This window comes from Bos indicus, chromosome 10, assembly GCF_029378745.1.
Source record: "Bos indicus isolate NIAB-ARS_2022 breed Sahiwal x Tharparkar chromosome 10, NIAB-ARS_B.indTharparkar_mat_pri_1.0, whole genome shotgun sequence".
Lineage (NCBI taxonomy): Eukaryota > Metazoa > Chordata > Mammalia > Artiodactyla > Bovidae > Bos > Bos indicus.
This window is the reverse complement of record NC_091769.1, coordinates 84,020,354-84,035,572: the sequence shown is the minus strand read 5'-3', so window position 1 is coordinate 84,035,572 and position 15,219 is coordinate 84,020,354. Positions and strand designations below refer to the sequence as shown.

Sequence of the window (15,219 nt, the reverse complement as noted above, 5' to 3'; positions counted from 1 at the left end):
GGCTCTTGAATCAGAAGCCCAGGATTTGCATCTTTACTACGACATAACCTAGCCATGACCTTGGGCAAATCATGAAAACCTCTTTGTGCCTGAGTTTCTTTTTCTGTCAAGTGAGGACAATAAGATTGACTTCAGAGTGTTTTCAAGAGGGTAAAATGAGACTGTTATGTGTGAAAACCATTAGTTCACTGCCTGGTTCATAAATACGCTCAATAAATATTTATTTTTTGTACTAGGTCAAGAAAGGGTACTTATTTCACACTTAAGCTGAGTCCCCAGTTGTGTTCTGTGCTCTGGCTGCTGGAGTTGTGAGGGTCCAGGGAAGCATTCTGATAGAGCTAAATTCATAATCAGAAATGGCTAGTGTTTAGTGAACATTTGCTGTACAGACTCATTCAGTTCTGGTAAAGGATCTGCCTGCAATGTGGGAGACCTGGGTTCAATCCCTGGTTTGGGTAGATCCCCTGGAGAAGGGAACAGTGGCTACCCACTCCAGTTTTCTGGCCTCGAGAATTCCATAGACTCTATAGTCCATGGGGTCACAAAGGGTCGGACACGACTGAACGACTTTCACTTTCTTTCACTTTCATTCAGTTCTGACAATATCCATATGAGGTATAAAACTATTGTTATCTCTATTTTACAGTCAAACAAACTGAGGTTTGGAGAGATTAAGTAACTTGCCCAAGGTCATACTGGAGAAGGCAATGGCACCCTACTCCAGTACTCTTGCCTGGAAAATCCCATGGATGGAGGAGCCTGGTAGGCTGCAGTCCATGGGGTCGCTAAGAGTCTGACACGACTGAGTGACTTCACTTTCACTTTTCACTTTAATGCATTGGAGAAGGAAATGGCAACCCACTCCAGTGTTCTCGCCTAGAGAATCCCAGGGACGTGGGAGCCTGGTGGGCTGCCGTCTATGGGGTCGCACAGAGTCGGACACAACTGAAGTGACTTAGCAGCAAGGTCATACAGCCAATTAACTGGCATAGGATGACTCACCTCAGAGTTCACCAGAATTATGTTACCCTGCTTTTCAACGGTGCAATAAAGAGTTCCACCAACACATTTAATGCTTTGGTGTGGGGAGTTTCTGCATTTCTCTGCTGGGGATACAGAATCAGGTTATAGAGTATTTTGAAATGGAAGCCCTGTTGCTTATCTCCGTTCTTCTTGTATTTTATTTTGTTAAACCTGTAGCCACATTCACATACAGTAAATTCCTCAAATATGCAGAACATTCTCCCTTGATGCAGACACAGGACTTGTGGATCACTGGCATTTGGTAGATCCTGGCTCTGGGCTCTCTCCTAATACATGGGTCAGTGCAGGCCCTGGGAAATATGGCTCTGAAAAATCCAGATGTTATACCCTACCCCTCCTCCAGACCCTTGTGTTTCTGTCCAGAAGAGTTCAGCTTAAAGTAAGTGCCAAGGGTGGCCTGAAAGAAACATGAGGCCACAGAGAGGCCTCTGCCGACCTGGCTTGGTGGGGTGGGGAGGGGCGGAGGCAGCTGCTGGGTGGATCCTGTTGCTGGGAACCTACGTCATTTTTTTGTCACAGTTGAGGGAGTCATTGCTGTTGGAGGACCCAGAGGACCCAGAGAAACAAAGAGATGTGCAGTGTTAGAATGGGAAGACTCAGAGATGGTCGGAGGCAACTGCCATGTTTTATAAATAGGGAAACCAAGCCCAGAAAGGTTTTTTTTGTGTGTAAGGGTACATGATGGGTTAGTGTCATCACCAAGGCCAGACCCCAGGTGTGCAGAGGGCCACCCCCACTGCCAGCCTCTGGCTCGAGAGGATGGGGGAGGGAAGCCCACTTGGGCTTGCCCAAGAGGACCTTCTTGGTGCCTGAATGTTACAGGACCTGGGCCATTCATTGGTGAAGCCATCACTTTCATTGCTTGAGTTCTAGACAGCCATTATTGACTCTTGAGAAAAGACTGGGTGTTTAACTTAGTCGTAGGGATTAACACTCCACCCTGCATGCACAAGTCTGAGCTAATGGCTTTTGCGGTCCCCTGGGTTTAGTCCCAAGCTCACTCACAGCAGGGCTTTTCTCACTTGGTGCTTCTCCTCACTCTGGGCGGAGGTGGGGAGGATTGGTGTAGACATTCCTGCACCACCCCCTGATGGTTCTCCAGAGAGAACACTGACGGTTGTCAAGAAGGTGTCAGTGTTAGTTGCTCAGTTGTGTCCGACTCTCTGTGACTGCTTGGATTGTAGCCCACCAGGCTCCTCTGTCCATGGAATTCTCCAGGCAAGAATACTGGAATGGGTTGCCATTCCCTTCTCCAGGGGATCTTCCCGACCCAGGAATTAAACTCAGGTCTCCTGCATTGCAGGCAGATTCTTCACCATCTGAACCACTAGGGAAGTCAGGAAGGTGTGGGTGTCCCCAAACACCTGCACCAGCCTGGTCCTACTAGTATGAGTCCCCTGTCTAGATGGCCCCTGTTTTTTTATGTCCTGGCCCCAGCTGGCCATAGAGTTCAACCTTAGAAGGGCTGAATGGCAGAGAATTTGATGACGGTGTGACTGTGGAGGTGTGGGCAGGATAAAGGTGCCAGCAAGGGAGGGGGAACCCTCCCCATCCTGAATCCCAAGGAGCAGGGAGGACATTGGCTCACAGGGGAGACTGGGTGTGGGGGGAGGGTCACCCTGCTCCAGGGGTGCTGCCTGAGCAGGGACAGGCATGGAGAAGATCCCCAGTGCCTCTCTTCTCACCCTCCATCCTTCCCAATACAAACTCCACCGGAAGCAGAGGGCACGAGGCCGTAGAGGTCAGCTCCGGGCACTGGGAGGGGCAGTACATGGAGACTGAATAGCGCATCTTTGGGTCTGTGTTCTTCAACAGGCCTGAGTTCAAATCCCACCTCTGCCATTCAGTGAGTGGTCTCAGTGCCCCCAGACTCAGTTTCCTCCTCCGTGAGATGGGGTGACAGTCCCTACCTCCTGAGCTATCGTGAGGCTCCGTGTAAGAATGTGTGCCTGCCCGATAGTCTGTAAGCAGGCTGCCTTGGAGGCATTGGCAGGTGACAGGCCCCGCTGGGTCAATTTTTACAGAAGGGGAAGTTGAGCTGCAGAGCAAGGGAAGTGGCATCCTGAGGGCTGTATGGAAGTGCCAGGGGGCAGAGCTGGGAAAGAGATGCAGCCTGGTGACTCCCAAGGCCCAGGCTTTGTCTCTTGGACACTCATCCCGTAATTGCTTTCAGTCGCTGCTTTCAGGCTCTCGGAAACCACTGGCTCAGATACCCACTGCGTGCTCCAAGTTGGGCTGATGAAAATGTGCCAGAGTCATTAAGTTATCAGTGGGGAAGGCGGCCGCTTCTCCCCGGCAGGAAGGATTCTGCTGTCTCTGCAGCCGGCTTTGTTCACGCACACTGCCCTTGATTGTTCCTCCTCCTCCTCCTCTTCCTCCCTCCTCCCCTGCCTCCCCATCCTCCCTCATCCTCAGAAGGAGTGAGGGATGTAGGGTTGAAGTGCTGTTGGGGGAGGTGGTGGTGGCATCGTGCTGTAAATATTCTGGGGCAGCCCTAAAGGTATTCATAACTCCAGACAGGAGGTCCTGCCTGGAGACTCCAGCTCTGGTAGGGAAGTGGGCAAGCTCTCATTTTGCAGCTTGACAGATGGATTTGCCCCAGGGGAAGGAGAGAGAGGGAGGCAAGCTAGACCTTCCTCATTGTCACAACCGGCCCTCTCCATGTGCGCCGTGCTGGGAACACATGATCCAGGTGCGAGCTGCCAAGGTGAAAAGAAGGACCTTAGGTTGTGCACAGGCAAAGTTCACTGGTCCCGGGGTGCTGGCTTCAGAGGCACCTGGCCAAGGAGCCTGCCCTGGGGAGGGAGATGGGAGCCGGAGGAGGGGGCGAAGCCCTCTCTGAATGCTTCAGCTGTCTTGGGGCTCAGTCTGATTCTGCACGACAGATAATTCCAGAGTGAGATTGCTGACGTGATAAAAGGATAGCAGATGGTTCTAATACTTTATTTTCAGAATGTATGTTTCCCAACATTCTATTTTCTTGCAACTCCTTCACCCCAGACTTCAGAGGAGAAACTGCTAGTTCCTCTCACCCCCCCCCAACCTCGCCTTTAGGGTTTATTCCCTTTGTGGATCCGCAGTGTGGACGATGGCTGATAGCGGCTGAGGCTTACTGCGAGCCCTGCACTGCTTTCCATGTATTCTCTCACATAGCCTCCCAGCTGTGTGGTAGGTGGGCTGCCGTGATCGTCCTGTTTTCCCGAGAGGATGCTAAGGCACAGAGAGATTCAGCCACTCGCCCAAGATCACACAGTCAATCAGCAGCAGAGCTTGGATTTGAACCCAGGCAGTTCAGATCAGCTTACCCATATTCCAAGACAGATCCTGTCTCTCTGAAGGAAGGGTTGCCCTAGAAGCAGGGCCAGAGCTGTCGCTGGCACTAAAATGCCCACTGTTGAATGACTAACCACTCTGGCCAGGTTTCCTATTAATAGTTACCTCAGAGGGGAACTTTACTCCTGACTAGAGCTGGCTGGGTCCTGCATTCACTGTGGCAGCTCTTACATGACCAGGGTGGCTGTTTGGAATGACAGTCCCAGAACTCCACCCCCTGCTTCCATAGGTTTCCAGGACCAGATGCTTTTTTTTTTATCTGTCACATCATGCAGCATATAGGATTGAACCCATGATCCCTGCATTGAAAGGTGGCATCTTAACCACTGGACCACAGGGGAAGTCCACCAGATGCATAATTTGCAGGGATCAGTACAAAATGCAAATAAGGGGCCCTTTATTTCATAGTATTAAAAATTTCAAGGTGACAGCAAACATTTACCTTTAATGACAGCAAAACATTAAACTAAGTGTGGGGCCCTCCTGACCCCGGGACCCTATCTGAATGCACTGGTCTCCCGTTTACAAAACTGGTTCACAAGTGTTCAGAGTGGCAGGAAGATGTGATGAAATCCATATAGAAGGTGAGACGATGCTGTATGTTCCTTCTCTTCCAAACCAGTCAAAGCAGGATTTCCAAGGCATTTCTTTTCATCTTGATGCAGCAGTCTGATCTAGAATGCACTTCAGCCAAAATAAATCTTAGAAATCTCTTGGCCCTAGGATGAAGTCATCTGAAGGACTGGGACTTGGGTCAGCAGCTTTGTTTTGGGGTCAGGCGTCTTGTTCAATGGGCTTCCCTGGTGGCTCAGATGGTAAAGAATCTGCCTGTAATGCGGGAGACCTGGGTTCCATCCCTGGGTTGGGAAGATCCCCTGCAGGAGGAAATGGCAACCCACTCCACTATTCTGGCCTGGAGAATCCCCATGGACAGAGGAGCCTGGCGGGCTACAGTCCAGGGGGTTGCAAAGAGTCAGACACGACTGAGTGACTAAACACACACAGCACATCTTGCCCATGAACTCCAGTCTCTCCTAACCCTGCCTTTCAAACTCCCCTCTGCCTCCTGCCTCTTTCCCCTTAGTCTCCGAGCCTGCTCAGGATCTATTCTGTTAAAGGACAAGCCCTGCTCAGTCTCTGTGGACTCCACAGTCCCATCCATCCACCTGCTGACTCCTTCCTCTTCTGCAGCCATGCTGGAAGGAATGGTCTGTCACCCCCATCGCCACTTCCTCATTTCCAGAAGCATCCTAGCTCACTGCAGCCTTACTTTATCCTCTGGGAGTCTGTGGGTTCCATGCTCACTAGGTGACCTACTAATAGCCTGGTGGTCTCTTCTCAGGCCCCATCCTTCTTGACCCTCTAGGGCATCTGACCTTATCCAGGCTCTGCCTCTAGAAAATGAGGATGCGTGTGGCTGTGAGCAAATGTCCTTGAAGCCCCAGATCAGGCCTGGCATGTGGTACACAATCAGTAGCTGTTAGCAGGAACTGAGACTGGTGGTGTCTTCTCTAATGTCACCTGGAAACCCTGCTCCTCTGTCCTAGGTTACTCACTCCTGCGTGAGTCTTTCTTTCTTCTTCTTTATTTTTATTTCTTTGGCTGTCCCTGGTCTTAGTTGCAGCACACGGGCTCTTCCGTTTTTGTTGCATCATGTGGATCTTTAGTTTGGGCATGGAAACTCTTAGTTTTGGTGTGTGGGATCTTAGTTCCCCACCCAGAAATCAAACCCCTCTGCCTGCATTTAAAGGTGGAGTCTTAGCCACTGGATCACCAGGGAAGTCTGGTGGGTGTAACTTTTTCTTAACAAAAATTTTATGTTGGTTTCTCTTTCTCCACCAGACTCTTAAGATACTGGTGTTTTCTGAGTTCTGTCCTGTGTCCACACCTTTTTTCTTCCTCTCCTCATTCTTTCCTGATCCGTAAGTTCTACTGCCACCCTGCCAGCTCCAACATCCGCATCTCCTTCCTAAAACTCCAGGTGTATAAGCCAGCCGCAGACTGGGGAATCCTGCTTTAACTGTGGCAGCTCTTCCACGGTGAGGGTGGCGATTTGGAATAACTTAATCCAAAATCTCCACCCCAGACTGAACTCATTCCCTTCCTTCTTTAAATCTGAGTTTCCTGCTACATGCTTCTACCCCACTGCCCAAATCAGAAGCCTGGGTGTTTTTATTGCTTCCCTTCAGTTCAGTTCAGTTCAGTCGCTCAGTCGTGTCCGACTCTTTGCGACCCCATGAATCGCAGCACGCCAGGCCTCCCTGTCCATCACCAACTCCCGGAGTTCACTGAGACTCAACGTCCATCGAGTCAGTGATGCCATCCAGCCATCTCATCCTCTGTCGTCCCCTTCTCCTCCTGCCCCCAATCCCTCCCAGCATCAGAGTCTTTTCCAATGAGTCAACTCTTCGCATGAGGTGGCCAAAGTACTGGAGTTTCAGCTTTAGCATCATTCCTTCCAAAGAAATCCCAGGGCTGATCTCCTTCAGAATGGACTGGTTGGATCTGCTTGCAGTCCAAGGGACTCTCAAGAGTCTTCTCCAACACCACAGTTCAAAAGCATCAATTCTTTGGAGCTCAGCCTTCTTCACAGTCCAACTCTCACATCCATACATGACCACTGGAAAAACCATAGCCTTGACTAGACGGACCTTTGTTGGCAAAGTAACGTCTCTGCTTTTCAATATGCTGTCTAGATTGGTCATGACTTTCCTTTCAAGGAGTAAGCGTCTTTTAATTTCATGGCTGCAGTCACCAACTGCAGTGATTTGGGAGCCCCCCAAAATAAAGTCTGACACCGTTTCCACTGTTTCCCCATCTATTTCTCATGAAGTGATGGGACCAGATGCCATGATCTGCATTTGCTTCCCTTAGCTGACATCAAGTGTAGGCCCCGAGCTGAGCACTGGGGCTGCATCAGTGTCCAGACACTCAGGGCCTGCCATGCTTGCTGCTAGTGGGAGAGACAAGTACTGATACATGACTCATCCTGGGAAGATAACACACCAGGGTCCTAATTGTGATTGGAAATACTGGAGAACTGAAGGATCATGAAGGATCATTAACTGAAGTTAATCAGGCAAACTGGGGCTGGGGGACATTCTGGGTAGAGGCTTGTGCAAAGGCTCTGTGGTGGAAGGAAAACTGTTTAAGAAATGAAAGGTCAGTGGGCAGGAAGTCCAAGAAGGAGGTGGAATGTGGCTCCAGATGAGGCTGGGGAGGTGGACGGGTGCTGGATGGTGCGTGGCCAGGAAGCCAAGTTGGCCGAAGTCTTTTTAGGCTCCTCCTTGCTGCTTCCTCCCACCTGCTCCCACTTCTACCAGATTCTCTCTCTTTAACCTCCTTCCTATGCTGAAGTCCTCATTGTTCACACATTAAAAATTAGAGTAGCCTCTGTTGTTGTTGTTGCTCAGTCATGTCTGACTCAATTTGACATTAGATTTAGGTGATTTCAGGATGTCTTTATAGTTACATCAAATCCGGAATGGGTTGCCATTCCCTTCTCCACAAAATCTTCCCATCCAGGGATCGAACCTGGGTCTCCTGCATTGCAGGCAGATTCTTTACCATCTGAGACATCAGGGAAGCCCTAAAATAGCCTCCTGCCATCTCCAAATCCATCTTTCGCACTAGAGTCTTAAGCGGTATCTCTAAAATATAAATCTGATAAAGTAGGTCCTCCGGATACACACAGTCCTCCCCTGGCCTCCCACTGTCGGAATAAAGTCCCACCCACCTTCCTCTCCTTAGTCTCCTCACACCCACCCCGAAGCCTGCTTCCCACCGGCTTTACTAAACATCCTGCAGGTCCCAGAGGTGCTGGTGAAATGTGCTTTGGTGCCCACAGGCCCTCCTCCTCTGTCTGCCTGGTGATGTCCTGCTATCTCACATGCCATAGCTCATCCACCTCCCCCGGGAAGCTATCCCCCCATCCCTGCCTCAAACCCAGGCACTGGGCCCTCCTCTGTGCCATGCACAGGCTCACAGTGGTGCATGGGTCCCACCTCCCTCCTTGCTAGCTGATGTGTGTATCCCCTGTGCTAGACTGCGGACTCCTGGAGGGAGGAGACGGGCTCATTCATCTTTGTCTTCTGGTACCTCAAGACTGGGCACACACTAGGTGTTTAATAAATGTTTTCTTGAAGACCTGGTGACGAAGGGATGACATTGTATAAGCAGGTGGTAAAAAATGAAGCTCCACCTGGAAAGCTCTGCATGTAGGGATCGTGGTTAAGGGGTCTGGCTTCCAGGACCTCCATGTGCCATCTGGTTCTGTTACTTCTAATAATGGAACACAGATCTCAGGGCTGCCTCCCACTGCCCCTGCCTGCCACCACCATCCATCCAGAAGGGCAGGCAGACGCAGGGTGGGAGTCAAGCCTCAAAATATTCAATCTTCTAACAGTGGTTCTCAAACTGTAGTGTGTATTCAAAGTTACCTACAGGGCCTGTTAGCACACAGATTGCCAGGCTCTACCCCAGACTTTCTGATCTGGTAGGCCTGGGGCAGAACCCAAGAATCTGCGTCTCTAACAGCTTCCCAGGTGCTGCTGAAGGTGCTGGTCTGGGGATTACTCTTTGAGAATCTCTCTTCTAGCAAAAGGATCTGCTCTAAGACAGTTACTGTCTGTGATGTTGGGGAAGGAGATAAGGGAAGCTTTTTGCTTGGATTTGGTTTTGTAGCTTTTAAGAACTATTAGTGTGAGATTCAGAGAAGGCAATGGCACCCCACTCCAGTACTCTTGCCTTGAAAATCCCATGGACAGAGGAGCCTGGTAGGCTGCAGTCCATGGGGTCGCTAAAAGTCGGACACGGCTGAGCGACTTCACTTTCACTTTTCACTTTCCTGCATTGGAGAAGGAAATGGCAATCCACTCCAGTGTTCTTGCCTGGAGAATCCCAGGGACTGGGGAGCCTGGTGAGCTGCCGTCTATGGGGTCGCACAGAGTCGGACACGACTGAAGTGACTTAGCATTAGCATTAGCAGTGTGAGATTAATGTGGATAGATGGAGCCGGTTCTGCACACCTACCTCTTCCCCGATCTCCTGGTTTTCTACAAAGTGTTGCTGGGTTCACTCAACAGCTATTCAGTGGGTATGTTTTGAAGGTGTAAAATGTGTTTGGCAGCATGAGAGGTAGAGTTGTTGCCATCAAGAGGAAATTGATATGAAACGGTCCTAGGAGAGGCCCTCCAGTGCAGTCCTGGCCATAATTTAAGGAAATCAAAGAAGAAATGTCCGCTCGGGTGGGTAGTGAGTTCCCCATCAGTGGAGTTGTTCCAGAAAAGCATCTAGAATGTTCGTGGGAATAAAACAATTGGATAGCTAGTTAGACCACATGACTCTTAAGATCCTGGGATTCTGTGATTAAGGAAGACAGTATGGTGGCTCAGTGGTAAAGAATCCACCTGACTGGGCACTCAAAACTGGTGCTCTGGGAAAACCCAGAGGGATGGGGTGGGGAGGGAGGTGGGGGGGCGTCACGATGGGGGGACACATGTATACCCATGGCTGATTGATATTGATATAAGGCAAAAACCACTATAATAGTGTAAAGTAATTAGCCTCCAATTAAAATAAATACATAAACTAAAAAAATAATAATCCACCTATCAATGCAGGAGACCCAGGTTTGATCCCTGGGTTGGGAAGATCCCCTGGAGAAGGAAACAGCAACCCACTCCAGTATTCTTGCCTGGGAACTCCCCCGGATAGAGGGGCCTGGTGGGCTACAGTCCGTGGGTCACAAAAGAGTCAGATACAACTTAGTGACTAAAACAACAACAACAAGTTGTAATCACAACAAAACGACTCAAATAAAATGCGGAGGCGCGTGTGGTGGGAGAGCTGCAGAGGCGGCTGAGGTGTCCCCGTATCAGTACTGATGTTATTGTCCTTATTTTAATAAACACATTTACTCCTCACCAGTAATATGCTTGGTAATAAAATGAATTTATGTCCAGTGACCCCGTAATTTGCTGTTTATTGCCCTTAGATCATTTAAAAGGTTAAATAGAAAAAGCCACAAGCAGGCCCACAGTGTGCCTCAGAGGTCTCCTTAGGGCCCATTTCCTGAGTGAAATGGAATTGAGATGTGTAGTGCCATGTTATTATTTTTTTTGCAATATTTATGTGTGCCCGTGAAGAGGAGAGAGAGAGAGGGAAGCCAATTGCAGGACTTGAATTTATAGTTACTAGGTCAACAACTTGATCAACACTTGAATTTCAGACTCTCACCTTGTTGAGATAGTCCAGACAATTGCCAGATTCCGTAGTAGAGGTAAAGGTGAAAGCCCCTCTTTCAGGAGGGTCCGGCGCCTCCTGTGGTCTCCTGTGGTAGACCACACTGAAGCCCCTCACCCCTCACTACTGTTTCTTGAGCATCTTTTAGGTGATGGGTACTGAATGAGATACTTTACAAATGTTACTTATAATCCTTCAAGGTAGGTAGTACTATTGTTGTTTTCAGATTTAAAAAAAAGTCACATAGGGATTATGTGTCTTATTCAATTTCACAGAGAACTCAATTCGTTTTTGGAAGTCAACATAACTATGTGACTGAAAAGCAAGATAAAAGATAGGTGAAAAATTATAGACCTATCTCAAGTCTGAGTGTAGATGTAAAATTAGAAAATAGAATGCAGCAGCATATAAAAAAGATAATACGCTCCAATCAAAGGGGGTACATTCTAGGAATGCAAGAATGGCTCAATAGTTGGAAGCATTAGGAAATCAATGTAATTCACCATATCAACAAACTAAAGTAGCGTCATATATTAGTAGATGCTGAAAGGCCAGCTGGTAAAATTCTCCTGTAATAAAACTAACCCAGGAATAAGACGAACTACTTAAACTTGATAGAGAATACAGCCTAGTCACTTACAGTGAATTCTAAACAGCGAATCACTAAATGCAATTTCACAACAATAGGAAAAACTTAACTTTTGCTGTCTTAGAATATGGTCTTGGTGATTCTTACAAATGAATTAAGCTAAGAAGATAAAATAGTTTGTATAAATATGAGAAAGAAGAGATGACATTATCTATTTTTGCTGAGGTTATAATACTTGAAAAACCCAAGAGAATCTAGTAAGAAAGGAAAAAAAACAGTTGCTCGGTTATGTCCCACTCTGAGATCCCGTGGACTGTACTCTGTGAAGCTCCTCTGTCCATGGAATTCTCCAGGCAAGAACACTGGAGTGAGTAGCCATTCCCTTCTCCAGGGGATCTTCCTGACTCAGGGATCGAACCCAGGTCTCCTGCATTGCAGGCGGATTCTTTACTGTCTAAGCCACGAGGAAAGAAAGGAAACCCCACCAGAAATAATAAGGGAGGCTGGTAAGAGCATTGTGTCACAGCTCTTCTCTATACTGTGGAGGTCATGCAGCTGGTCAACTTTGGCCCCTGGAAGTGGGATTTGAACCCATGTCTGATGATGAAGCCTGTGCTCTTTCCACCTTGTGAAGTGTTTACTATCACAGCTATAACCCAGGCATGTGAAGGGAGAGTCTCTTAAAGCTGCCAATTTCAGCTGGTCCAGCAGATTGGGTGGGGTTTGCTCTGCTGGGGAGAGGTGGAGGCAAGATGAGAGGGTCAGCACAGGATTTTTACCTGAAGACCCTCAAGACTTCTGCCACCAGAAGTGCCATTCCTCCAGGGGCTGGGATGTTGGGCTTTGTGGTAGGCAGGGGGGTGACAGTGGTCTAGTCTTAGCCATTTATGTGCTGAGCAGACAACCAAGGGAGCTGCCCTTTCATCTTTTTGGCCCCAAGAAACCATATTTGTGTTGCTTGTTGCTCTTGTCTCCGACTGTCCACTTAAGTGGTAGGGCCTGCCGGGACACATTTTTTAGAGATTTGGGGTATCAGAGACTCCTTGGGCCATCAAGGACACAAGCTCCTGGCTAGCACATTTACCAAGGATGCCTTGGATTTATGGTTTTCATGGTGGAAATGGAATGTGTTTTTCTGGCACAAAAATCACATCAAAAATATGGTCCACATAAAGCTTTTGTACTTCATACAGAGTCAACCAGAGGGTGGCAGAAGGAGAACTGCACAGGAGTCCAGGAGGCCTGGCTTCCGGTGGCTGGCTCATCCATAACTGGCTGTGTGTTCCCAGGCACATCGCTTAGCCTTGCTGGGCCTCACTTGCCTCATCCATATACGGGACATTGGATTAAATTAAATAGACTCCAGTCTGTGCGTGCTAAGTCGCTTCAGTCATGTCTCACTTTGTGACCCTATGGACTGCAGCCTGCTAGGATCCTCTGTCCGTGGGATTCTCCAGGCAAGAATACTGAAGTGGGTTGCCATGCCCTTCTCCAGTGGATCTTCCTGACCCAGGGACTGGACTTGCTCCTCCTACATCTCTTGCATTGGCAGGTGGTTCTTTACCACTAGCGCCACTTGGGAAGCCAAAACAGACTCCTAATACCTTTTAACTTCAAAGTTATAATAACGACCACCCTTCCCGTGTGCCCAGCTCTGTTCTCAAGTGCTTTGCACAGAGATTAACTCATCATAACAACTCAAGAGTGAAGTACTATTGTGATTCTCATTTTTCCTCTGAAGAAACCTGAGGCAGAGAGGGCAAGTGACTTTCCCAGGGTCTCACAGCTAGGAAATGATAGTGCTCTTACTCAGTTCAACTTCTGGGGTTTTTCTTTACCTGGGTCCGTGCTGTTATAGTGCTGTTGGTTCTGTCCAGTGGGTGAGGGGTGTTGGGAGTGGGAGACACTTTTTCAAGGAAACTGGCTCTGGGGTGGATGGATGAGCCACTGCCTGGGAGATTGATGGCAGCGGCTGCAGACATTGCTGACATTTTTGTTTTCCTTTCTTCTTTTCTTCTCTAGTCTGCGGCAAGCGCTACAAGAACCGGCCGGGACTCAGCTACCACTATGCTCACACTCATCTGGCCAGCGAGGAGGGGGATGAGGCCCAAGACCAGGAGACCCGGTCCCCACCCAACCACAGAAACGAGAACCACAGACGTGAGTTCCCAGGTGTTGGGTTGGGTGAGTGGTAAGGTGGATGGGCAGGGCTACAAGCTTTCCTTTCTGTTCACCTGTGGGATTGTCTGCTGGCACTTTTGGATTGGTCTCAATGATTTGTGATGAGTTGGCTATTTCAGCCTCCCAAATACCCCTGTAGGTCAGCGGAGCCCCAGGCTTAGAGTGGGCTGAGCAGGGGTGGCACACCCAGCTCTGTTCCCAGAGGACAGAAGGTAAGTGTTAAGGCCAAGGGAAACCTCTTTACCTGGCTATCGTCAAATGCCAGACCTGGCAGTCTTTTTCCCCAGCTCCAGAAGATCCATTCACAGCTGCTAATCTGAGTTGGGCAAAGCTCTGGGGTGTGTCAGTTCAGACAGACCTTCCAAATGTCTCCTTGGCCATAAGAGACACAGGATATTCTTGATCCATCGTCTTGGCTCTCGTAAGGTCACAATTTGGGTAAAAAAATACTACCCTAGAGTTTCCATGCTCTTCCCTTGAGCCCTCAATCAGCAAACATGACCTGGGTGTGCTTGTCATTGGGGATGCTGGGCTCTGGAGAGCCAAAATGATTCTGAAATTTGTGTTTCCATTTCTATTCTTTCTTTCCTTCTTCAGCTTCCATTTATGAATTAGAGAGTCGCAAAGGGCTTAGCATTCACCACGTGACTTCCCTCTACGACATTCTTTAAGGTTTCTGGACCCACCCCAAACTCAGGATGGGATGGGATGATGGGATCTTTAGGGCTTGCTTCAAAATGTGGGTCATTCTAGGATGATGGGGTGAGGAATAATTGTGGACATGCCAGTGTTTTCTATTTTGTTCAGAAGATTTTGTGGTAGGGGTTCCTTTAGCGAACAAGTCAATGAAATACAAGGGATCAGACCTTTAAAAATATTCAGATTCTGGAGTTTGAGGGTGACTCCTGTGCATGTCAGTCAGTCAACTCAGTCAACTGATGTGAATTGACTGCCTTCAGCCAGTGTTTGAGACAATGAACACATGTTGGCCAAAACCTTTCTTTGGATTAGTCTGGGTTCTCCCTTAACCCCCAACCCACTTTCCCTTTGTAGCATTGCCTTCTGTCTTAGTTCCTCGGATTGCCCCAACAAAGTACCAAAGGCTGACTGGCTTACCAGTGATTTGTTTTCTCACAGTTCTGGAGCTAGAAGCCCCACATCAAGGTGTCATCAGGGTGGGTGTCCTTGGAGGCCCCTCTCCTTGGTTTGCAGGTGGCCGCCCTCCTGCTGCCTCTCATGTGGTCATCCCGTTGTGCACATGTACTTCTGAGGTTATGTGTGTGTCCAGATTTCCTCTTTTTATAAGGACACCAGTTAGCTTGGATTAGGGCCCATCCTAACAGTCTCATTCTAACTTGTGCTTTTTCATCATCTCTTTAAAGGTCCTAGATCCAAATATAGTCATATCCTGGGGGTTAGAGTTCAACATGTGAGTTTGGGGGGGACATGATTCAGACCATAGCACCTTCTTTAATTCTCAGTCTCTTTAAGAATTCAAGCCCTTCGTGAACCTCTCTTCTGGTGCAAGCCCGACTGTTTATTTTCTCACCAACTGTTGTTATCTGGACAGAACCTGAAAGCAGGCAGGAGGTGCCCTCCTCCGCATGTCAGCTTCTGAGTAGTCACAACGCTGAGGTCTCTGCCTGCTCCCTGGGGAGAGGTTCCCTTGGTCTCATCACCCTTATCTTCCAGAAAGGAATATACATTGACCTGTACCAATCAGCTGGGTTTTGCATTCTGCCATCTCTCCTCTCCTCCTGTCTCTGATCTAAGTGGCCAAGGCATAGCTATTGTCTCCTGCCTCAAGGAGGCCATGAGTGCCTTCCTTT

General features: G+C 48.7%; 1 protein-coding gene across 2 annotated transcripts in view; it reads left to right on the top strand.

The window, feature by feature from the left end:
• DPF3 (double PHD fingers 3) overlaps window positions 1-15,219 on the top strand; it is a 283,551-nt gene that overhangs the window by 184,566 nt on the left and 83,766 nt on the right. For both annotated transcript variants that reach the window (XR_011568988.1, XM_019969164.2), the window contains exon 7: window positions 13,232-13,369. Coding sequence is in view for 1 of the 2 variants with exons in the window: in XM_019969164.2 (XP_019824723.1) it covers window positions 13,232-13,369 (138 nt within the window). In the remaining variant the exon portion in view is untranslated. The remainder of the gene's footprint in view (window positions 1-13,231; window positions 13,370-15,219) is intronic.